This window comes from Podarcis raffonei, chromosome 7 (assembly GCF_027172205.1).
Source record: "Podarcis raffonei isolate rPodRaf1 chromosome 7, rPodRaf1.pri, whole genome shotgun sequence".
Lineage (NCBI taxonomy): Eukaryota > Metazoa > Chordata > Lepidosauria > Squamata > Lacertidae > Podarcis > Podarcis raffonei.
The window spans coordinates 87,678,985-87,704,190 of record NC_070608.1 but is presented as its reverse complement, the minus strand read 5'-3'; the positions used below and the strand labels follow the sequence as shown (position 1 = coordinate 87,704,190).

The 25,206-nt window shown below is 42.8% G+C and overlaps 2 protein-coding genes across 7 annotated transcripts in view; both read right to left on the bottom strand.

Moving 5' to 3' along the window:
• Nucleotides 1-303: 303 nt before the first annotated feature.
• On the bottom strand, nucleotides 304-19,736 carry HARS1 (histidyl-tRNA synthetase 1). The gene is made up of 13 exons (XM_053397438.1): nucleotides 19,553-19,736; nucleotides 18,601-18,690; nucleotides 13,444-13,563; nucleotides 12,792-12,887; nucleotides 11,736-11,861; nucleotides 10,368-10,475; nucleotides 9,471-9,569; nucleotides 7,496-7,589; nucleotides 6,739-6,866; nucleotides 6,413-6,649; nucleotides 4,280-4,396; nucleotides 2,640-2,786; nucleotides 304-729 (listed from the first exon to the last, which is right to left on the bottom strand). Exons 1-13 carry the CDS (start codon nucleotides 19,628-19,630, stop codon nucleotides 670-672), a joined length of 1,500 nt encoding a protein of 499 aa, XP_053253413.1. The 5' UTR covers nucleotides 19,631-19,736; the 3' UTR covers nucleotides 304-669.
• Nucleotides 19,737-22,392: 2,656 nt separating this feature from the next.
• Nucleotides 22,393-25,206, bottom strand: part of LOC128418044 (histidine--tRNA ligase, cytoplasmic-like) — a 23,275-nt gene continuing 20,461 nt past the window's right edge. For all 6 annotated transcript variants that reach the window (XM_053397434.1, XM_053397432.1, XM_053397430.1 and 3 more), the window contains exon 14: nucleotides 22,393-25,132. In XM_053397434.1, coding sequence (XP_053253409.1) covers nucleotides 25,076-25,132 — 57 coding nt within the window. In that variant the 3' untranslated portion in view covers nucleotides 22,393-25,075. The remainder of the gene's footprint in view (nucleotides 25,133-25,206) is intronic.

Sequence of the window (25,206 nt, the reverse complement as noted above, 5' to 3'; positions counted from 1 at the left end):
AAAGGCAAGCAATTTTCATACAAGTTGGCTGGGCACAGGGCCCATGTTCACTCTTTTGAAAGCTTTGGCTATTCTGTTGTTATTTTGTTTAGGGAGAAGTAAACAGTTCCTGTGAGTAATAAAGGGCTACCAGGTCTGCTCCTGAGGCAACACCTGGCCAAAGCTAAAACCAATTATTTGACATGCAGAGGATTGGTAAAATAGCACCCCTGCTGTGAAATGTGCTTAATTTGAGAAATGCAATGGTGGCTGCGCATCATGTTTGTGTAGCTGAAAGGGAAAACATGAACACAGCAGAAAGCATGGGGTTGTAATAAGCTTTATTAATATAATGCTGACAGATGAAGTCAGAACAGGGAGCGTGCATAGACCAGAATGCTGAAAGGGTCATGCACTCTCCCTGTTTAAACACCAAGATGCTCACAGAGCAGATGGCATTCCCTAGAAAACAAAGGTTTTTTTGAATTATTTTATAGGAGCAACTTTAAAAATAAAATAAAATAATGTCCTGTCACTCCTCAAATCCAGCGAAAAGAAGCTTCATGGTAAAATAAATACAGCTTTGAGGACCGCCCCCCCCCACGTCCAAGGATGTATTATGAGCAAAACAGGCATTATGTTTTGAAAAGGGTCTCAGCAAATCTTCCCAAGGGAATCCAGTGAAAACCTCTAGGGAAGACACGTTCGTCTCTTGATTTCCTCAATAATTCCTTCTCTGCGAACATTCACCTGCAAAGCAGAAACATGAGTAAGCTACAAAACACTGGTCTCTCACTCCCTACCCCAGCGCATTCGCCCCTCAAGAGCCTACTGAAATATCCCCCAACACAATGGCTTAGTTTGTACAATACAGTAAGCCCAGCTATGCCTTACTGGGGCCATGCAACTGTGTGGGCTCCCAGAAGAGAGCTTGCAGAGCCGCTTTGCTGCACCTCAACCCTTTGCTAAGCGAAGCTTTGGCTTAGCCTGTCATCATGGTTAAGCTCTCTCTCTGCTCCCTAATCACCAACTATAGCCAAGAACAAGCCAAGAGTTTGACTTAGACACGTGAATCAGGCCAGTGTATTCTGTGTTATAATAAACCACCCCTCTAGCTACCTTTTCCTCTGTTAAATTGACTTTGCAATTTTTCTATCACTTTAAAGTTGCAGAAGGTTTATCAAGTCCTCAGCTGGATCACTCATTTGCCATATTTTTTGACACTATTGAAGTCTACATGTGCCCTGAATGACTGCTTTTACATTGCTTTTTCTTGGATGTCACAGAATGTGTGTGGGGGGAGGGGGGACAGGGTTTTTTTAGGCAGAGCCTAGCAAGATAAGATCTCCTGTGGTTTTGCAACTGTGTGAGAGAAATCCTAGACAGAGGAACCGGGGTGGGGGAGGCGGAAATCTGCCCTCCAAACAAAGTTGAAGAAAGTTTTGTTGCCTTTTCTTTTTCCCTCTCCTCCACGTCTCAGAGATCAATTAACAGCAATGAAGAGATCAGACCTCCTCACCCTGTCCTTTTTTGGAAACAGGAGGTTTTGCCATGCTTAAACAATTTAAATGGCAAGTTCACAAGATAAGCCAAATTAGTCGTATTTCCTTGCTCTGTAGCTAAGAACTATTACTCCTCAAATGGGACATACACTGCACTTTCAGTACTGCAGTATTTCAAGAGCATGATTCACCTTGTCCTGCCCTATGAAACAGTCACTGGCAACACCACCAGTACAGGTGTAAGGAAGGCAGGATGGAAAAGTGGTCAGACAGACGTATTTGTGCACTTGGATGAAGTTAGTTGTGAGATTAAGCAAGAATGCATATGTTTAATATATAGTTTAAGTGTATAATATCTAGGTTCCCATATAGTTTGTATTCTCGAACTGTTAAGCAGTTCCCTTGGGCTTTCTGTTACCCAACATAGCTGCTGTGGCTGGCTAAACAAGATCAGGAAAGAAAAACAAACATTTGAATTATTGGGTTAGCAAGGAATGTATTGCTGTCTCCAAAATATATGTGGAACTGGCCTGAAAAACAAGTTGTAATTGCTTAAATTATAATAAAGTGTGATGTACCTCATTCAATACAAAGGAGCCAGTAAGAGCACCTTTATCTTTGGATTAGATAATTCACACCTTATTCGAGACTTCTCTAATCTTACGACTTCTTATCTCCTGCCTTTGAAAGACTTAAATGAATAGCATCAGTGAGCCTGAGTAGCAGCAAACAACAAGAACACTAAATTTGACCCCAGGGCAGACCTGATAACACTTGAGAACCAGTGTGACACAGTTGTTCTAATGCTGGACTAGATTGAAATCTCTGCTCCAGCCATATAGCTCAGTGGGTGATAACTGGCCAGGCACTGTCTCTCAGTTGAACTTATCTCACAGGATTGTTGAGAAGATAAAATAAAGTGGGGAGAATGATGTATACTGCTTTGAGCTACTTGTAGAAACGTATAATATAAATGTAATAAATACATTTACGTTTGCGCAGATATAGCTTTATGTTGTGTGCAGAGCCCTTCTGGCTAATAAGACAAAGGAATTCAATTTTTATGAAATTACTCCTGCTTTTAGCTGGACATTAGTTATAGTTCTACCATCAGTATCTTTCTCTTTGCAAAAACCTAAGATGAAGAGCCATGAGTACCTCTTCTCTAGTAGCTACATCTCGCAGTTTGACCACTCCGTCATTTAGCTCCTGCTCTCCCAGGATGGCAACAAGAGGGATTCCCGCCTCCTCACAGTACTGCAACTGGTTCAATAGTTTGGGGTTCTTCTTATAAAGCACCTCTGCCTAAAAAGCAGAGAAAAAAGTTAGTAGGCCAAGACAGAGTAACCTCCACTGTTCTTTGCAAGTAGGTTTCAAACCGTGGTGTTGGGGGACCATTTAGAAAGCTTATCCAGGTTTTCTCAATGAAAAGAACACTGATTGTACATAAAAAGTAAAGTAAAGGTACCCCTGCCCGTACGGGCCAGTCTTGACAGACTCTGGGGTTGTGCGCCCATCTCACTCAAGAGGCCAGAGGCCAGCGCTGTCCGCAGACACTTCCGGGTCACGTGGCCAGCGTGACAAGCTGCATCTGGCGAGCCAGCGCAGCACACGGAACGCTGTTTACCTTCCCGCTGGTAAGCGGTCCCTATTTATCTACTTGCACCCGGGGGTGCTTTCGAACTGCTAGGTTGGCAGGCGCTGGGACCGAGCAGCGGGAGCGCACCACGCCACGGGGATTTGAACCGCCGACCTTTCGATCGGCAAGCCCTAGGCGCTGAGGCTTTTACCCACAGCGCCACCTGCGACCCATGATTGTATATAGGCTTATCTAAAAAGAGGCTATTCATCATTCCCATCCCTCCCCAGCAATCTGGAAATGTATGCCTAGTGTGTTTCCTAGGGCAAACTGTTAGCCCACATGAAATTCAGTAGACTTGACCAATGACCCGTGTGAACCAATCAAACATACCCAGAAACTTCAACACATTGGCTTTCCATGGCAGTTTTAGGGGGTTCTTGGTAGGAGTAATGATGCAAATAATATTTCCTGATGACAGAAAGATTGAAGCCTGTTGTGCTATACACTACCCACTGGCAGATGCCTCTAAATGCCAGGAATATATTGAAATCAACACCTATATTCCCTTATTGCAGAACATAATGATCCTCATAATGCAAACTTAATTATACAAAGTCCAAGTCATCGCCACTGCATGTTTCACTTAAGGCTGTAGATCTAGCAGGATTTTACGTTTTTTTAAAAACGAAGGGTATGTAATATAAATTTATCTAACTATTTTAGGATGAAGTATTAGGCTATTTAATTAACTACAGGGCAAATCATGTAGCTACATTGCCACAGCTAAGCACCTCCCCCAGGCCACACCCATCCTCAAATGCCTTTCTCAAGGTGCCTCATCCTTTGGAAGTGCCTTGAACTGCAATATTATTTTTTGCTGCTTGAATGGAGGGTGAATTGTGCATGGGTGTAGCCGGGGGGGGCAACTGCCCCCCCAGTTCAAGTAAAACAATAGAAATATTTAACTAACTGACCAATCACGTTGGTTCTGCCCCCCTAACAAAAGTCCTGCCCCCCCTTAACAAAAATCCTGACTATTCCCATGTAGATGTGTGTAGTAAGGTCTGGTCCCCCCACCTGTCAAACACACCCCTATTCCTATTATTCATTCCTGCCACATGACAAAGACAGAGCAATAGAAAGAACTCCCCTTCTCCCCACCCCCAATTCTATGACCCCTATTTTGGGCCCAACCCCTTATATACTGCATTTGCACCTTGATCCCAGAATCCCACAGCTCAGAAACAAGCTTTAGCCTCTCTTCAAGGAGTTTCTTCTGAGCAGACGCCACGAGCACCTGGGTCCCGGTTGTCCGGATCTTTTCCTCAGAAGCCTGAAGGTGGAGACAGAAGTTTGAAAAAGATACATAGAAGCACTCTAACAAGAGAATCCCAAAATTCATGTATGCCAGACGATTTCAAGTACAGTCATACCTCGTGTTACAGGTGCTTCAGGTTGCGTTTTTTCAGGTTGTGGACCGCCGAAACCAGGAAGTACCGGAACTGGTTACTTCTGGGTTTCGGTGGTTGTGCATGCACAGAAGCGCCGAATTGCAACCCGTGCGTGCGCAGACGCACCGCTGCGGGGTGCGGATGCTGTGGGTTGCAAACGTGCATCCCGCACGGATCACGTTTGCAACCCAAGCGTTCATTCTAGTTACATGAGCTTATTGCACCATGCAATAGACTACTGAACCATCCCAACAGTACTGAAGAACTATGCTACCCTTGGTACTACAGCAGGCAAATAGGTGCTGTTGCGCATTAGAGACAGATGTGTTTATAGCAAACCTGTAGATCAGGGGTGTCCAACCCATCAACCACGATCGACAGGTCAATCCCTGGATGATCCCCAGATCCTTATCTCCGCCATCTCCCCCCTCGGTCTTTCCCTGCATCGTTCCTTTGTTGTCTCCTGTAGAGCTGCGTTCATCTGTTAGCGGCTGTGTTGTTGGTGAACAATTTATTTTAATCCTGGTCACTTACTGTTTTAAAAAAGCTCAACAACCTTGGGAAGCCCCCCTAAAAAAAATGGGTAGATCACTGCCAGTCCCCCCCCCCCCCGGAGTAGATCGCAGTCTCCTGGGAGTTTGACGTCCAACTACTCTATTAAACTTAAAAATGGAAAGCGTAATGCTGGTGGTCAACAAAAGAGGTTTAAAGACAGTCTCAAAGCAAATCTAAAAAAATGTAGTATAAACACTGACAACTGGGAAACACTGGCCTGCTAGCACGCCTTTACCAAAGGTATCATGGGCTTTGAAGACACTCGAACTCAGGACGCAAGGGAGAAACGTGCTAAGAGGAAGGCACGCTTGGCAAATCCACACTGTGATCAACTCCCACCTGGAAATGTGTGGATCCAGAACTGGCCTCCACAGTCACTTACGGACTCATTGTTAAAACTGTGTTTATGGAAGACAATCTTACCCAGCTATGAGTGATCGCCAAAGAAGAAGAAGCTGTAGATGCAGCACATATCCCAGTGTAAAAAACAGTGAGATTCAAGTAGAAATTCCCCACCACCACAAACACAACAAATCGTACCACAACAGAGCCTTCCTACTACTGATGGACCTGCTAGCTATCATAAGGAAAGTACGCCTTTCCACCCTTTTCACAGCAGGAACAGCTTAAACAGTTAGGGTCAAGACTGGATAATAAGCTCTCTGGCTGTTAAAATAATAATACATTCATTTTTCTTTTGAAAAAAAAAAGATCAAGGAGAAATGTGATATGAAGTTTATAAAATAATGGATTGTGCAGATGAAGAGAACATAAGAGGAAATGTTCTATTTGTACATACCCTCAAAGAACTTCAAAAAGCTGGCGTGCAAGCGTAATGTATCCTCTGAACTGAATTACATTTTTCACTTTGAATTTCTATGCAAAGTGATTCTGTGGAGAAGTTTATCACTCCAAAGATTTCTAGTTTGGGACTCTGTACCCTGGCATACAGAGTAACCTCTTCCACACTCTGTCTTTTCTAGAGAGTTTAAGCATACACATAACTCTATCCCCATTCCATTGAGACACTGATACAAATCTCATTTAGCCCCCACTCCCTTAAATACTTGTGTAAAGAAACTATGGGGTCAGCTTGGTATGTCTACAACTATGTTGTTCAGCTAAGCTCCAGTTCCTCCAATAATGGATATATTCCTCAACATTTTGGATGAGCAGGTACTCACATGACAACTTTAGTTGATGTAAAAAGTCTCTCAAAATATACAGTGTACTTAAAAGCTCTTGAGAGTCACATGGCCACAGACTCCAAAACTGACAGAGCTTGTAGCTGTTTGTTGTCAGCTAACCAAACCTTGAGAAAGGGAAAAGCAAGCAGTCCTTACCGCCACTTTTTGTTCCATGATGGAGAAGATCCGTTCAATGCCAACGCTGAATCCAACACAAGGCACTTTCCGCCCCTTGGGGTCAAACATCCCTACTAGTCCATCATAGCGGCCACCTCCAGCTATGCTGCCCACACTAACAGACTCATCTGTTTGCTCACTTTGCTGGAGAACAGCCTCACAGATTACTCCAGTGTAGTAATCCAAGCCACGAGCCAGGCTCAGGTCAAAGGAAACCTGCAAAATAGGATCAGAACCTCCTTAGCGGTCAGAAACACACAGGTGATTAGATAGACCAGGATTAGAATTGCACTGCCCTCACTCACTTGCTCCAAAATGCCGAAAATAGTCAAGTACTCAAACAGCAGCTTCATTTCTTCAAGGCCTTCCCTAGCCAGCTTGTTCTGTGACAGCTTTGGATCTTGGAGCAACTGCTCGATCAGACTCAGCCCACCTGCAGAAGTGATACATGTGGTACGTATTATCCTCTGCAAAATATGCATCAGGACCGACAGAAAACCATCTCCTGCCAACCCAGCTCAACAGTTCTTTCTCACTTCTCTCATCTGATGCAGTTGTGTCTGTTTTAATATGGCTATACTTAGGTTAAATAGAATTTTAGACACTGGAAAGTTAAACCCACAGACTCCTTTGCCCATCAGCTAAGTGCTTTAGCCGCAGTTGCCAGGAATCTCCAGAGGGGGTGAGGAGGCTGACGACCCCTTTGGTATTTCAGACTATGTGCAGAGTCAGACATGACGACCTTACAGGAAAATACAATGACCCGTGTGCTTTTGCTTCCAGACTTTGGATTGTGCTTCTCTTTTGATCAGTATGGAGATATACTTCCCTTCTCCCTGCAATGTGTCCACAGAAATACAAGAGAACAAACAACATCGTTTCCTGTTCTCTGTCCCTCCCCCGCTCAGTTGTGTATGCATTGGTGCTAACACAACATCCCTTTCTGTGTCACAGAGATTAAACACTATCTTGAACAGCAGCTAGATGGATTGCATGAGCATGAGATCCCAAGCCCACATGCCTCAGAATAAGAATGACAAAGCTTTCCTTTTTCATACTCACCCCTAAGCTGAACATATTCACCAATATGATCTGCAATCTCTGGCGAGAGACCCTTCTCTCCAACCATCTCACTTCTCACATCATCCCAAGCAATCTGTGTACAGAATGAGAGTTATATGGTCTCTTAATGTTTTAACAAGTCATTTATCCAGTGTTTTTTTTAACCACTTATAAGAGCCTGGGATAGTTCAGAAGCATTTTCCTTGTCTCATTTCTATTCTGATTCCATGGGACTTCTCTCCATATTTCAAACCCCCGTTGACTACAAATGAGAAAATCATCTCCAGAGCATTCTACACAGTCCCTGAGGGGTGGTGTGCAATAAAAAAGCAACAGCATTACTGCAGAAAAAGGTGCCTCATTTGATGGGAGATACACATAAGACATGTTCAGGCATTTGCCATAGTGAGTATAGGGCCAGGAGTATATATACAAGCTCTGCCTCGAAACATGCACTCTCCTCCCCTCCCCTGCCCAGTCCCTGCCCTTCCTTAGGTTGCACAGATCCTTCATCACACAAAACTATTGAGAGCACGGCTTCCCTGATCCTACCCACACTTAATTTTGCATTAATTTGAAAAAAAGGAGCAGGGAAAGCAAAATATTGTTGTGGTGCAAATTAACTAGACACTTGGGATTTGTGATACATGTACTGGAACCTAACCTTTCCACAGAAAACAATTCAAAAATGAAATAATGTTAGCATTCTGCCTTGGCCTTATTAAGTGTGTACTATTGCATGTGGAACTCTGTGTGCTAACTTGGGTCTGCCATATTTGAATGGCAGCCCTTTGAAGAGGTAAATAGTGTGATGTGGCAATCCAAGCATTTCAATAGGACAAAAAGAGATCCGCAAACTGAGCAGTTAAGCTAAGAAGTCAAGGTAATCATTACTCATTACTCCCAGCATGTGGGATCTTAAGAAGACATAAAGAGTAACTTTAAACTGCGGACGTCTCAAGTTGTCATGAAATACTAGATTAATGTTAATGGAGCAATTAAAAGAGTAATTATAGAATGAGTGTTGATCTGAAAACTTTATTATACCAAGATATAAACAGTAGCTATAGCGAAAATTAGTCTGCAAGATATGAGCACTGATAAGCACCTTCTTTCCGAGGGTTAAAAAAGAAAAACCCTCAAGGTCAGCCTAAGGGGAAACTGTCCACTGATCCCAGTTGCAGGATCGTGCCAAAAAAACAGAAGCAAATAAAAAGTACCCCACTACCACTATGGCTCATGATTATGCATTTAGTTATGTCATATTGAATGTTATCTGTAAACTGTTCTGTCCAGTTTCCTCTTTTTGTTTAAACGAATTCACAAAACAAGAACTTATACGCTGATCACTAATGACCCATATGTTGTAGATATCACTGCAAATGTATTATGCTATTTTTGTAATATACGAATGGCATGAAAAGGCTTGGTCTATTTATTAGTAGATATTAGTAATATTCCTATGATCCTTGCTTATAAAAGGCAATAAATTCTCCCCCCCAAAAAAAGTTTTTCAAAAGAACAAAAGCTGCACCTCCTGCATATGTGTCAACTTCTTCTAGACTTGACAGTTTCTCTGCCACTCATAAATAGCAATCCAGTATGCGTTTCATTCTCAAGGAGCAGGGTTTCAGAAAAGGGGTGAGGGTGAATATTCAATGCTGTACCCACGAGGAAAGTTCTTAGGAAGCCTTGAAGACCCTCTTTTCTCTGATTATCATAAGCGTTGCCTTCCTAGACCCAGCCAGCAGCCCCCAACACACTGTAGTTCTGAGGGAGGACCAAAAACTATCGCAACGTCTTCTGGTAGCCTTAGGTGCCCAACTTTTTCTTTCTTTCTTTCTTTTTATTATACACTTTGATATTTTCTCTATGGTCACACCATGGGAAATGCAGTGGGATGTCAATGCCTTTCCATGTTTACCAAACACTTGAGCCACGGTAAAAACAGTATTTATTATCCTGATGTCCTTACCTTGTCTAGCTTGTCCACAGCAGAGCAGATGGACCGGAATTTGCTCTCTGGAACTCCACATACTGCAAACATCCCATCAAGGATACGACGGTCATTGACCTGCAGGGAAATTGATTTTTTTCCCCAAGTAGCAATTCATGGTTCATGCTTCCGCATGTTATTACCTCTGAGGGGCAGGGGAAAGATGAGGCCATTGGATGGGCAGCTGCCTCTGGCTCACTTTCCTCCCTCAAGAAAGCTAAGTAAATTTTTGTGGTGAAAAAGGTCCCTGAAGTACTGTAACTGAAACCAATAGGAGTTGGTATTGAAGTACTGAAACTGAAATCAATAGGAGATACATGTGCACATGTATCTTGTGGAAACATTATCTCACTCACGGCAGAACTGAACACAGCCCTCCTCTTTCTTTCTACAGTATGGAGAAGATACCAGCATTGAGATAATTAGTAACAATCTAACTCTGAAATGGGCCTTTTCTGCAGTGGCTCCCTGCTTGTGGGATGCTCTCCCCAGGAAGACTCATTACGTTTCTTTAGGCACCAGGCAAAAACATTCCTCTTCTCCCATGCCTTTGGCTAATTAAACAATCTATGGCCTATCAACAGTCTATGTATAGTCTATCAAGGTATATATACAATGTAAGTGATTTAAGTTTGCTAGGACAATTCTGGTAAGGGACCTGCAAATACAAATAAGGAAAAAGCAACAAAAGCTGGGGAAATAAATTATTTCTAATTAAATTTGAGGAAGCACAATGAATATATACTGAAAAATTAAGACAAAACCAACTGTGTTCCTCATTTTATGTTCACAGCAAAGGACAAGATTAAATAAATAGAATAATATTTTGTGTACATTCTGGATAAAACTGCTCTAGATTTCTAGACTTGTTCTCACCTTGATAACAAATGCTCCTATTTGTAGGGCACTCAGGATCTCATGAATAATCTTCAGGCACTCTGCATCAGGAATCATGGGGTCATACTGGCCAGCAATGTCAAAATCCTGGGGCACAAATTGCAGATGTGAAAATCCTTAAAGCATAAAGCATGCACCTGAGTGACAGACATGTAGGTTGCTTGATACATAGTTCACATCTTCCCCAAGTCTTGACAGCACAGCAAGGCAGTTAAGTCGTTTAAACCAATTTTAACATTGTATATTTATATTCTTGTAACCTGCCTTGGAACTCTATGGTGAAGGGCAGGTAAGAAATGTAAAAAATAATAGCAGCATGGATTGTCAGTCATATGGGATTTGGAACAAGGCACACATTCAAGTATCTTTATTCATATCAAGGTACCCACAAATATAAAAAGGTGCCAAAGATGATTAAAAAATGTTCAGGCAAATCAAGGTTGAAAAAGCATAGTGAATGTATGCAGACAAATTAAGACAAGATGTCAGTTAACTGCACTTTGGTGGCAGCCGGTAAACAAGCATGTAGGCACAGCAGTGTATCATTTATACAGCACCATTTATGAACATACAAAGCAGCATATCAACAGAAAGGAGATAAAAGCCCAGTTCAGACATTGTGCCTGAACAGAGTACTACAACACGGGGTGAGGGGCTTGCTTGTTTGGTTCTGCTTGCTGCATCCCTAACTTCCTCCCACTGAGTCCACTTAAAAGTGTTCTCCAGGTTTCCTGCTGTGAGATTTCATGGCTGAATACACTAAAAAACAAAAGAACTGGAATCCGTAGAACTCCAATATACTCTAGAATAAAGGAAATCTGGAAAGGAAACCACAGACTGCGCTACAGGGAGTTTTCCACCTTCTCCCTCCAGGCAGTGTTCTTTCCCTTATTTCTGTAAGGCAGCCCTTCCCTCCATTCCTGAAGCAGCTGATTGTCAGTCGACAGCCTAGCCACTATATCGACTGTATCTTTTTGGCAGCTGTTCCAGGTCCTTCTATAGTTGTCAGTCAAAATGAAAACAATTGCTTGTGTGTCCCACTACCTTTAAGGTATTTTCATCAGGCTTTCACTGAATCAAGGGAAGTGTTCCTGTAGAAAAAGGGCAGGGGGGTTGAGGATAACTACAAAACACTCTGTTACATTACTCTATTTTAAGCTCTGGAAGCAATTCAGGCAGGAGAAAGACGTGACAGCCAAATACAGGAGGAAATGGGAAAGGCACCAGCTGGGTCTGACTGGGAGAAGGAAGTAGAGCAAAAATGTTATATGCAGAATGAGAAGGGAGGAACAAGCAGGAAACCAATTAGAGCCACATACGCTTTAAGGCCATCCTACAGATACTCACACACTGGTAGAACTCTCTGTATCGGCCTTTTGTCATGGCTGGGTTGTCCCGCCTGTAGACCTTAGCAATATGGTAACGTTTAATATTGGTAATTTTGTTCATAGCCAGAAAACGAGCAAATGGAACCTGAGAAGAGAAGGCTAAGGAAAACATCTAAAATCCTAATGTATATAATTCAACCTATACAGTGGTGCCCCGCAAGACGAATGCCTCGCAAGACGAAAAACTCGCTAGACGAAAGGGTTTTCTGTTTTTTGAGTCGTTCCACAAGACAAATTTCCCTGTGGGCTTGCTTCGCAAGACGAAACGTCTTGCGAGTTCTTGCAAGTTTGTTTCCTTTTTATTAAAGCCGCTAAGCCGTTAATAGCCGCTAAGCTGCTAAGCCGTTAATAGCTGCTAAGCTGCTAATAGCCACTAAGCCGCTAAGCCACTAATAGCCGTGCTTCGCAAGACGAGAAAACCGCAAGACGAAGAGACTCGCGGAACGGATTAATTTTGTCTTGCGAGGCACCACTGTACTACTGGATGCATTTGATCTAGTGGTTTGAAATGAGTTGAAGAAATGACTTGGCATCTGCTAGCTGACATTAGGAGGCAAAAAGAACAAGATGCGTAAATGAATAGAAGCAATGGTGCATATTCACTTTTTGAAAAGCTTATACTTCTTTAAATGAGGCACACCATTTTTTTAAAAAAATGCAAATACTCCTAAAAATTGAGAGCAACAATTGTTCCTGTGATTCAGCATCAACTGTGACCTCCTCTTTCAAAAAAACAGGATTGTACAAAACCTGCTAGTCTGCATGACCCAACGTACACGTATTACCTCAATTTTTACACGTCATTGCCTGTTTCCATGCTTGTGACAAAGTGACAAAAAAAAATTGTTTGTTTTTAAAAAGAATTGTGCCATCAAAATGATGTTCCAAAAGTTTCTGAATCTACTTAGCTTGAGTAATAAAAAACCTGCATTTTTTAATTGGAATAAGTGCAATGTTCCTCATCTGCTGAAGAGTAGTTTTCTGCCCAAGCTAGGAGCATGGGATTTAAGGATACAGTTAAATCATAGCGAAGAGATAGGAGCTCTCCCCCCTGATCTTTCAGATCATAGATCAGCTTGGAATCTTCTCCATACTTCCCTGTCAAAGTTTCCTAAAAAGTAAGGGACAGGGGAGGAGATAGAAAAAATAAAATAAATCAAAGGCAAGTAAAGAGTTATGGTAAGCAATAGGTTTTTATAGGGCAAAACAAATGCATATTCAGGCAAATTTGCTCTTATAAAGCCGTAAGGTGCATGGGGAGGGACCTTAATAAAATCTGTATTCTTTCCACCCAACTTTTCTTCTTCCCTATGAAAGTGCCCCTTACAAAATGTACCTAACAAAAACCAACAGAATAATAAACTAAATAAACTAAATAAATGTAAAACTGACACCGCAATCCTATACATACCTAGTCAGAAGTCTCACTGGGTTCAGTGTGACATTCCTGAGCAGGTGTAGGACTGCAGCCTAAGTTAGGAAGTAATTCCACAGGAAGGAAATTCAGTATGACACTGGCTCTTTAAAACATTTCTTTATTCCCCCTTCTGGTGTTATTACGTTTCAGAACTTGGAATCTATGTCTGACTTCTGGACTAACGTTTGACACTTCTACAAGTATTGTACCTTTCCTCAGTTGCCCTATTCCCCCTGCTGCCCCCTCTCACCTTTAGTTCAAATACTGGAGTATCTATTGTCTCAGCTCCATGGCGTTTGAAGCAATCGATGATGACGCTGAAGACTCTGTCTCTGATTGCCATCTGCTTGGGACTGTAATCCCGGGTACCCTGAAAGTCCAGAACAGAAGACAACTTGATGGACTTCTGTTCCATGGAATGCATGCTATGTTCAGGCAAAGTGAACAGAGAAGGTAGGCAAAGTGGTGAACCATTTTCAGCACTCAGTAATGGGAAGAAATTCCATGACAACTCTTCTAGAACATGGTTCTGGTAGGATCTTACCTGGGCAGAAAGGCAAAAGAATTTTGTGGTTTAAGAAAAGGTTTTAAAGTTATGACTTTGCCCTAGGACTCCCCACCCCTAAACAGGGTCATCTACCACCAATGGCCCTAAAGGGAGGGTCCTCATGAATATTATATTTTTATTTTCCTTATAAGCCGCCTTGCTTTTTGTCCCCCTGACAAGGCAGCCAAAATCTAAACAGTTATCAGTCAGAAGGAAGAAGTCTGACTGTTCTAGGGTGGAAGACCTACATGTGGAGGTCTATTCCTGATAAGAATGCAAATAAGCAATTCGACATGCTTGTAAGCCACCTTGTATATATTTTGAAAAAGTTGAGATGCTTAATCAAACTATAAATCAACACTAAAGCAGGTAATTCATAGATTAAAACCAGCCAAGCTTTAAAACAACTATAAAAATAGTCTGCTAACTGTTTTTCTCCAGTCTGCATTGGGGTTTTAGCAATTCAGCAATTGTTTTACTTCCTGCAGTTTTAAAATGTCATTGTTTTTATTTTAATAATTTAGAATCTTAAAATCTTATACTGTTACATGTTACAGTTGAGGTTGCAATCTGTTTTGTGAGGGTAAATAACTAAACAGATATCAAAGGCAAAGGAACTATGCCAAACTTTGGAATTCCAAGTGTAAGTGGAATTTAACATAAAGTTTTCAAGCTTCAAAGCCTAACAAGCCAACTAAGCTAGGAAACAAATTAACAAGCAAAACTAGCTCTTACCTTTACTACATTCTACATGAATTTTTATATTGAGCTGGGGTTTAAATGTGGCTGCTTGTGATAGCATCCAGATCTTACCAACCCAGTTCTGACCTAGCAATTGCCATACTGTACTAGCCTGTTACAACCAAAACAAAGAAGAGGCTTGTGGCACAGTAGGCAGGGATAGACAAGCTTCAGGTCTGATGTACCGACTTTTTAAAAGCTAGAACCTTGAGTTCCACCAACCAGAAACAAAATGATGGCTCTGAACACTTAGAACGAAGGGCCAGGATGTCTCTGAGCTGGTCTAGTGTGCGCCTACACACAATCATGCTGAACTTCAGTCTTTTTTTCAGAACCCAGTGTGGAAAAACAGTACAGTGGTGGCCCGCAAGACGAATGCCTCGCAAGACGAAAAACCCGCTAGACGAAAGGGTTTTCCGTTTTTGAGTTGCTTCGCAAGACGATTTTCCCTATGGGCTTGCTTCGCAAGACAAAAACGTCTTGCGAGTCTTGCGATTTTTTCCGCTCCCCCCCCTTTTCTAAGCCGCTAAGCCTTTAATAGCCTTTTAGCCGCTAAGCCTTTAATAGCCGCTAAACCGCTAATAGCGCTAATAGCGCTAATCCGCTAATAGGGTTGCTTCGCAAGACGAAAAAACCGCTAGACGAAGAGACTCGCGGAACGGATTATTTTCGTCTTGCGAGGCACCACTGTATTTATGAAGCAGTGTGTTATTTGCGCAAGAGCATCCTCTAGTGGCTGCAAGATTTTATAACAGCTGTATTTGAGATACAGTAAATGGAAAATGGAGAGTAGGAATTTCTGTAAAGTGTTTTCTTGTCAGTGGAGAGTAGAACATATTGGAAAGGATTAATTTATCTTCTGGTAGGCAGGGGCCAAAGTTTATAAAAACTATGGTAGTGGCCAGCTGGAACAGGAGGGAAACTTCCTCTCAGGTGGCAGCCATAACTTTTAAAAAGTAACTAATTTCAATTAAGAACAATACTGTATATAAGGAAAAGGAAACCTCTTGACTGGAGCACCCAAGAAATGAATGTAACAAAGCAGTAGCCACCAGAAGGTGGGAAGAGAACCCTGTGACAGAACCTGCTGGAGCAACCTCCTGCCAAAGGATGTTTCTGCAGAAATGCACTAGGCCGCCTTAGAATGTCTGATGAACATGGCTGGATGGGATCAGGCTGCCTCTGATTTACGCAGATAAATTTATGCAGTGTGGCAGTCATATATAGAACTGCTGTGGTCACTGCCCCCTCAGAGAGATGTCAGTGGGCAGAATCTGGGATCTGGCATGATAAAGCTGTGCAATAACTACCTCTGGAGGGGATGGCATGACTTGGTCTGGAAAAACCCTGTCTCTCAGTGTACTCCATTCAACCTCCTGACATGGAGCTGGAGCCCATCCAGATTTGAGTGGAGAATAAAAAAAAGCCAACAGTAAATCCAAAGAAACAAGTTCAATGTCTTCTAGATTAGTTGGTAACACCCTTTCCTCAAAGTCTTTGTGCTGTTCAAGTGCAGCGTTTATCAAAATGAGAATGGTGGTTCCTGTTCCAAAACATATTGGAAAAACAGGATGTTGGGGAATTCCAAAACAGAAAGACAAAGCCTTAAAAACTTATCCTTTGAAAAGTGGAAAAATGAAAACATACTAGCAGCTCAGATTATAATGTGAAATGTAACTTTTTCAAAAATGCAAGATGTTTTTTAAAAGGCTAGGTAAATAAATAAGTCTTCCACGTGCCACCAAAAACCCACAAAAAATGGAAGCTGAGGTGTCGATGTAACAAGGCCCTCTTCCAAGCAGCCATCTGGTTCACTTTCCTTGATAGGAACACATGGAATACAGCTTCAGAAAAGGATCTGAAGGATCAGGGAGGTATATATGAAAGGCAATCCTTCAGGTAGTCTAGTCCCAAGATGATAAAATCAAAACAGGGCACAGAATTGGAAGCAGACTGGGAGCCGGTGCATCTTATAAAGCACTAGCATAATATGATGAAAATGTCCTGTCCCAGTTATCTTGCAGTCCTGTTTAGGACCAGCAACAGTTCCCCAACCATAATTAAGGGCAGTACCACAAACAATGCATTTTAACAGTCTAATGAGAAGGTTGCTATCTCCACTCAGGTATGGTTGCAGCAGGTATAACAGCTGAAGTGGATGGAATTTGTCTAATGATTGTGCTGGATCAATAAACACCCAGATTGTGAACATGATCCTTTAGGACAGGAATGGGCAACCTGTGGCCTTCCAAATGTTGCTGGAATCCACAACTCCCATCTGCCCCAATCCGCATGGCCTACAATGATGGGAGTTGTAGTACAAGAACACCAGGAGAGCCATAGTTCCATATCTTTGTTTAAACAGATATATACCTGGAAGAAGGCTGGTGCAGATTTTCTTCAAGGCCAACACATCCCAGTTTTCTATTTCAACCAGGGGCAAAACTAGACTTTATTTCATCCAGGTCAAAGACCGAGTTGGCATCTCCCACCCGCATTTCCGTACACCCACCCACACAGGATGGGAGCCTCAATGGTGCCCTTCTGGAGGCTTCACCTAGGGCAAGAACCCAGATAGCCCCCCCGTCCCATAAGCCACAGCACTGATTCCAACAATGTATGGTCTTTGAAGATAAAGTGGCCACTCAGTACTACATGAAAGTTAGGATCCTACTGCTTGGTAAGAACTGCACAAGCAGGAAGATTACAACATAAGTCCCCTTGCACTGGTGCAATGCAGCTAATTACTATGCTAAACCTCTGAACTCATTTAGAATTTGGTGCAGCAGTGCAAAGTGTTTGTTATATGCAGCTAAAGTAGCCTAGCTGCACTGGGAAAGTGTGGAATTGGGTAGGAAAGTTATTTTGGTGAGAGAGGGAGAAATGGCCAATTTAGTCAGTGTCCTATTCGTTATTCCTGGATCCGGTCTGCATCTTGCACCAGCACAGCAAAGCACATTGAAACATGAATGGGATAGCATTGCTAGTAGCAAATCACAGCACCCTTGACATATAAGCAGCAGCAGGAGATGCACTTCAGTCATCAGGTCACTATTCCAAATTAATGAAACCATAGGGTTAAAAGCTGTCATTGGCAAATTAATTAACTATACAGTAACTTTAGTCTATTCCTAAACTGGACTGCAAATTACTTATTTTTATTTGAAAGAAGCATGCACTAGTGGAATGGAACTTAATCCTCCTCTCTTCTGTAGCCCCCTCACCCAGTCCTCAAAATCACCTCTGAGAGGTTGGTGGACTCTCTGGAGAAGATTTTGGGAGGGCATGGGGCAGAGAGGAGGAAATGGAAGTGCCAGTGAGCTCTACTGCCACTGCTTGGATGCAATCCATAGTGGAAAGCTTGATGTGGAAATCAACCCAATGTGCAACACCTGCAAAAAGGGCAAATTTCATGTTAGGAATGATTGGAAAGGGATTGGAAATAAAACTGCCAATATCATAACACTGTTATATGAATCTACAGTAATATCACACTTGGAATATTGTGTACAGTTCTGGTTACCTCACCTCAAACAGTAAAGATGGAAAAGACTGAGAAAAGGGCAACTAAAGCTACAACACCTTGTAGGGACATTTATGGAGTATTGGGTCTGAGTCTTTTCATATCTCCTATATTGCTGGAGGCTTCAAAGAAAACTGATCCCAGTTTGAGTATATAGGACTCCACAGTGAGCGGTGCAGCCTGAGGAAGGAGGGCAGATTGGGATGTATAAAAAAGGCCAGATACAAGAAGACTGAAATACTGCATTCAATTCACAGGATTTAGGTTCCGCACCCCTGCTATGTACACTTACCAGACAACAAGACCCACAGAAGAGAGTGGGGCTCACTTCTGAATACACACCTAGAATTTGCAGGTGTAGGAGCAACAAACAAATCCCCTATAGTTTCACTGAGAGAAAGACATGTTAGATTCCAGGAGGACATGACTTGAGCCATCAGAATGGAAATCACAAGACAGTCTTCCTAAACCCTCGTAAGCTTTCATTTGCATAAAAAGTGTGCACACTTGAGAAAATAAGAGTACTGTACATGAAGGAATTTTGCTCTGCCATGCACTGGTGCTTATCACAGTACTGGTGGGGCTAAAAGGTTTACCTTTGGTGTCTTGAGGACAAACTTAGGTCTGTCTTCTTCGGGACATATTTTTGCCTTCATGTCCAGCAGCTTTGCCACCTGCTCTGCAATCTGAAAGGTAGCATTTTTTTAATCAATTCAAGTTACACAGCTTTTATCTAATTCATATTTATACAATAGCTTTACTTAAGTAAGCTTGGTAATGGTTAATACTCTAACCCTGATACCATCCTCAATCCATTAAAACTCACTAATAATGGCAAATCCTGCTGTGGGTGAAGCCTCTCTCCTATGCTCATTTTACGAAATACAAATCTTTCAGCACAAGATGGATTTAAAACAGTTTGGATCCATTTACAAATTGCTTATTTTAATTGATGTGTGTTAGAACTCGCTTGTTAGAGAGAGAGAGAGAGAGAGAGAGAGAGAGAGAGGGGAAGGAGAAAGGAAAATAGAGGAAAACTCTCCTTCCTTGGAGGCCTTTAAGCATCTGTCAAGGATGCTTTAGCCAAGATTCCTGCAATGCAGGGGGTTGGACTAGATGACACCTGGGCGATCCCTTCCCACTCTAAAATTCTGTGATAAATTAGGTCTATTAATTTTGACATGTCCAGTCTGAGACCTTGTCAGGGAAAAACATAGAATAATAATAATAATAATAATAATAATAATAATAAGGTCCCCGTTTCCTAATTACGTATACAGTATGTGTTTATATTTATCCTGTAGAGATCCATCTTTTTCGCCCCCGATAACGACTTGCGCGGAAACCTCTGGGTCGCTTCTTCCAGGCTGTTAGCGCCTCGGAGGCCTCCTCGCCCGCGTCCCAAATGACAGGGACAGGCAAGGAAGGAGGAGGCGGCGGCGGCGGCGGCGGCCGCTCTTTCCCGCAGCCTCTGCCGGGGGCGCCGCTCGCCCGCCCGCCCGCCCACCTTCGGCCTGAAATATGAGGGCCACCCCCGCCCCGCCTCACCTCCTCCTGGGGGGCCTTGTCCTGCTTCAGGCGCCGCACCAAGTCGGCCTGCTTCCTCAGCGACTCCTCCTCAGCCATGGCCACCGCCGCCCGCCTCGCTCAGCGGCTGAAAGGGAAAAGAGGCCGCCGGCGCCTCGGTTCCTCCGCGCTCGCTACCTCAGCGCCTCCGAGCATGCGCAGTCGCCTGTATCGAGGCTGCGAGGGCTGCCCGCTCTTTAGGGGGCGGGGCATTCAGCCGCGCGCAGGCGATGCCGGCTTCTGAGCATGCGCAGTGGCTCGCGTCGATGCCCCGAGAGCTGCCCGCCCTTCAGTCTTCGGCTGGCGTCCGGGAGGCTGATGCAAGACGGGCTCGGAATGGCACGAGGAGGAGAGGGGCGGGGCGGGAAAGGAAAGAATGGGAGAGAGGAAGTGACGCGAATAGCACATTGTTTACATGTCCCCTTCTCTGAACCCATGTGCATATATTTAGCTCCCAAGTCTGACATCAGAAATGGCTCTGTTTGTGTGTGTGTTTAAACAGGGAAGGGGACATTTCAGCCTTCCAGGATACTCTGGCAATAAAAATAAAAAATATTTCCTTAGAGCATTTGGTACTCCTCTCTTCAGCCAAAAAAGGCCCCTAAAGTGGAATTACCATATCGATAAAAACAAGACTGTCTCTGCCTGCAGGCTTTATAAAACTCCCCCAAACCATATGCAACATACAAGGGGAAAGGAGGAAAGTGGTTAATATTAAAATATCCCTTATTTGGGAAACGATACTAAAAGGAAGACTGCAACGCTGAAACTGCAGAATTCATTTGAGAGGTTTGCTTGTGGGACTGAGGGTTGCATGCTCACTAATGCTTACTCAAAATGAGACCTGTTGAGTCATGTTCATTAATTTCTGGTCTTGTAGAACTTCATTCAGAAATCGGAACCGAGACCTGCTTACTGTCAGGATGCCTGTGTTATCAACAACTGTTACATTAATAATAGTACTAATAATAAATCACATAATTATCACTGTTGCTGAATTTTCCCATTTAGTTTCCCTCAGACCCCGTGTGTGTATACCTGTAACTCAGCATTTCAAGCATATGAATTGTAACGCAGTCCAATAAAGCTGGGGGACGCGGGTGGCGCTGTGGGTAAAAGACTCAGCGCCTAGGACTTCCCAATCGAAAGGTCGGCGGTTCGAATCCCCGCGGTGGGGTGCGCTCCCGTCGCTCAGTCCCAGCGCCTGCCAACCTAGCAGTTCGAAAGCACCCCCGGGTGCAAGTAGATAAATAGGGACCGCTTACCAGCGGGAAGGTAAACGGCGTTTCCGTGTGCTGCACTGGCTCGCCAGATGCAGCTTGTCACGCTGGCCACGTGACCCGGAAGTGTCTGCGGACAGCGCTGGCTCCCGGCCTCTAGAGTGAGATGAGCGCACAACCCTAGAGTCGGACACGACTGGCCCGTACGGGCAGGGGTACCTTTACCTTTACCAATAAAGCTTAAATAATAAATGTCACAGTTTCTAAGGTGCTGAAAGACTGCTAATTTTGTTGCAACAAGCTAACACCACTAGCTATATGGAAAATATCTTCCAACTGAGTCTTGTATTTAACCATGCAATCCTATGCACATCTGCTTGGATTCAAAATCCCACTGGGCTCAGAGGAACCACTGCTAGGCAGTTGTGTACAAAGTTGCTGACTAACCCTGTGATCTTATACGTGTATGTCAGTGTTTCCAGTGCAACTATTGCAGAGGTCACATGACCGGATGATATAATTTGTTATGATTGTATGTGTGGGAACGGAAGGTTGTAAAACTTCTGTTCTTTGTTCTTCTCTCTCAGAGAGGATGATTGTGTGAGATGCAACTCGCACTGCTAGTTATGCTCTTTTACTTAATTTGCTGTAAATAATAAAATACTTGATGCCACATATCTGGACAGTTTGGCTTCTCGCTGACTCTGCTATTAGCATGCACACAGGTCCATCAGATGTGTGTCGCTGGAGGTACGGGACTGCTGCCGCCAAGTCTTGATAGTCTACTCAATTTGATGGGGCTTACACAAATGTGTGTATAGGATTGTAAGGTAAAGGTAAACCTTACAAAGTTGCGACAATTTGCTACACGGTAGGCAAAAACCAAGTGGCACCAGCCAATCAGCCAAGTGGCAAAATTCCTACCGGGCCCCTGCTCCAAAAACAGATGGCCCCTAGACAGGCATAGCAAGGTTAAAAGGTAAAGGTAAAGGGACCCTTGACCATTAGGTCCAGTCGTGACCGACTCTGGGGTTGCGGCGCTCATCTTGCTTTATTGGCCGAGGGAGCCGGCGTACAGCTTCCAGGTCATGTGGCCAGCAGGACTAAGCCGCTTATGGCAAACCAGAGCAGCGCATGGAAACGCCGTTTTCCTTCCCGCTGGAGCGGTACCTATTTATCTGCTTGCACTTTGATGTGCTTTTGAACTGCTAGGTTGGCAGGAGCAGGGACTGAGCAACGGGAGCTCACCCTGTTGAGGGGATTCGAACCGCAGACCTTCTGAACAGCAAGTCCTAGGCTCTGTGGTTTAACCCACAGTGCTACCCGCTATGACCATTTCTGCTGTAACAGACTAATACAGTTCACCCTGAGGAACTTGGCACTGAATGAAACCAGTCTTTGCATCTGAACCTCTCCTAATTTAACATCAATGGAGCTCAATGGAGTTTATTTTCAATTCTGTCCTGCAGGATTTACTGTAGTTAACTGGTGGAATCTAGGCACATTAATGTGAAGTAAGTTCTGCTGTGTTCCATGGGGCTTAGAACTGAAGATGAAAGTGAGCTGTTTCAGTGGAATGGCCATAAATTTCAGACAGGTTGCTCCGTGTGAAAATGTCCATGCAAGTCAGCCCGCTTGGGCATAACTTGATAACATTTTATTAATTTTCAAAAAACAAAAAACCACAAATAAAAAACAATACAAAATCAAATCAAATCAAAACAAAACAAAACAGATTGACTTCCTCCAAGTCCCTTCCTTGGTTCCTTTATTAATCAACATACCACACGCCCATTGTTAAAATTGAAAACCATTTAAATTACCTATTGCCCATTCATATCAAAATTACAAGTAGTCCTAAAACCCTGCTAATGTATTAACCTGTGTACAATGTATTGTATATATGCAATAAACATCTTCCATTCTTCCTTAAATTCATTGTAGTCTCTTCCTCTTAGTTTGTCAATTTTGCCATTTCAGCCTATTCCGTTAATTTAACTTGCCAATCTTTTTTTAGCTGGGGCATAACTTGGTGACATCAAAGAATAGCCCATCATCAGAGCAACAGAGAGACATTAAAAAAAAACAAACCTACAGAATTATTTTATTTTTAAGTGAATAGTCCTTTTTAAAAAAAATAAAATACATGAGCAACCTTTACATTTTATAGGCTCATCATGCTCAGAGAATGTGGAGACTGTACCAGAGAAGAAAGTGTGCAGGTTTTAAACGTATGGACTTTCTTTGGGCTTGATATGAGGCTGCCACTAGATTTGTATTTATTTGTGTGCATGCATCACAGTTAACCTGCATCACAGTTAAATTTTCTGCTATATACAGGAATGCATGATACAGGCAGCGGCCATTTTATGTATGTCTGATATGTGTGCAACTGTGCACATGTGCATCGTGCCAAACCTGGAAGTGACCTGAAAATGTCACAAAACATGACAAAAGGGGATTGGGATAGGATGGGGGCAGGTGAGACAGCATTATGTGGGCCCCACCAATGCGCATGGGGGTCTGGTACGTAACCCCCGTGCAAATCAGTTACTGCCTGTACAGTGGTACCTTGGTTTAAGAACAGCTTAGTGTATGAACAACTTGGATTAAGAACGCTGCAAACCTGGAAGTCTGTGTTTTGGTTTGTGAACTTTGCCTTGGAAGCAGAACATGTTCCGCTTCCTGCTGAGTGTGTTCCATTTGTAAATTGAGTCCCCCGCTGCTATGGGAAAGCATGCCTTGGTTTAAGAATGCTTTAGTTTAAGAACGGACTTCCAGAACGGATTAAGTTCATAAACCAAGGTACCACTATACAGTCATACCTTGTTTTGCAACCGGGATCCATTCCGGAGCCCCGGCCGCTATCTGAAAAGGATGCAGGGCAAAGTGCCGCATCTGCGTGTGCACACGGAGCAGTTTGCACCTCTGCACGTGCGTGAAGCACTATTTGGTGGGCCTGCGCATGCGGCAAACTCGGAAGTAACCCATTCCAGTACTTCCGGGTTTGCCGCAGACGTTCGCCGGATTGGATGCTAGACGAGGTGGACATTCGCAGAGATATTACTGTACAATGCTCAGTAAAAGTTAGCTACAATAGTAGCAATGACAAACTTCTCCACTAGGGGGATTTTCATTATTATTGTTATTCAATGTCATTAAGAACATCTAACTGTACATTATACACAGTATAATTTAAATGCTATTTATATAAAAATATAGAGATATATAGTAAGTCATATGCAGAGTAGGCCTACTGCTGTTAATGAACTTCATTCCATTTATTTCAATGGGGTCATACAGAGCATGGCGAACATAGGGTATCACCCTATTTGGGTTGTTCCAAGAGACACGAACAACTATGGAGCACATTGTCCTAACTAAGGATGTTGTTGTTTTTAGAGGGGGGAAAACCAAGGCTGCAAGTTTCAGTATTAAGTATTCAAACCCTTCTGTGAGAATGCAGAATTCACTATTCCCTTTCATTCAGTTCAAAGTGGCACAGTCCAGTGCGTAGGTTTTCTGCAGAGTGTTTGGAAAACAGAAAGGAAGAGCACCTGTACCACATTTCATGTTGCTTTTTCTGTACTCTCCAACAAAGACCAAAGAAAGAAGTTTTGCTTTTTGCCAGCTTAGGTTCAGGTAAATGAACCTGTTATATTTAGATACTATCAGGACATCAACTTGCTGTCAAGAATTTTGTCCCTGTAAACTGGTCGTGAAATCCTAATATTTTGCCTGTTCAGGAGAAATATTCTGATTTCACATATAAAAGTAGAAGTAATTAAATAGAATACATAATTCCTGGTTGCTGTAATATCAGATGCTATTCCTGTACATTTTCATTGTGATTTAGTTATGCAATGTGGATATAAGAGCAAATTTATGCTGGTTAGAAATTAGCATCAGTCATTGACTGCCACTATTGGTTTTAGGGTCAAAACTACAATATATTTCCCAGACACAGATGATTTGGATTCCACAAACAAATTCCTATAAAATAGCCTCAAAACCTGGGAATCTCCCAAATCATTATTAAAGGCACAAAAACAGGGTGGAAAAAGGTGGCAACTGAATGCAATGTGAAAACTTGCTTTCAACTTCTAAAATGTTATTTGTCCCAATAAAAGCATTGTCTCATCTGTTCTGTATTCCATGTTTCTCAAAAGTCCAGTTCTTCAAAAATGCTGAATAACTCCAGGTGGCTTTATGGACCTGCAAAATTCTCTTGAGGGCACACAGCTGCCAGATTTAAAAAAGGGAAAAGAAAAGAAATGAAAGGGTTCTATTTTTCCAATCTCTTCTTGATCTCCTCTATGAAATTCTCCTTAGGAACAATGATCTGAAAAGCAGATAGAGAACATGGGATTAGCATAATTTATCAAAACTAATTATCTTCCACTGAAGGAAATTCAA

Excerpts from the sequence above, each read along its gene's own strand:
- HARS1 (XM_053397438.1), bottom strand. The coding sequence starts at position 19,630 with ATGGCTGAGGAGGAGTCGCTGAGGAAGCAGGCCGACTTGGTGCGGCGC. Across the intron at positions 18,691-19,552 it reads ACAAGGCCCCCCAGGAGGAG|ATTGCAGAGCAGGTGGCAAA; the intron begins GTGAGGCGGGGC and ends GCTACCTTTCAG. Across the intron at positions 6,867-7,495 it reads TGAATATGTTCAGCTTAGGG|GTGGGCTGAGTCTGATCGAG; the intron begins GTGAGTATGAAA and ends TCACTTCTGCAG.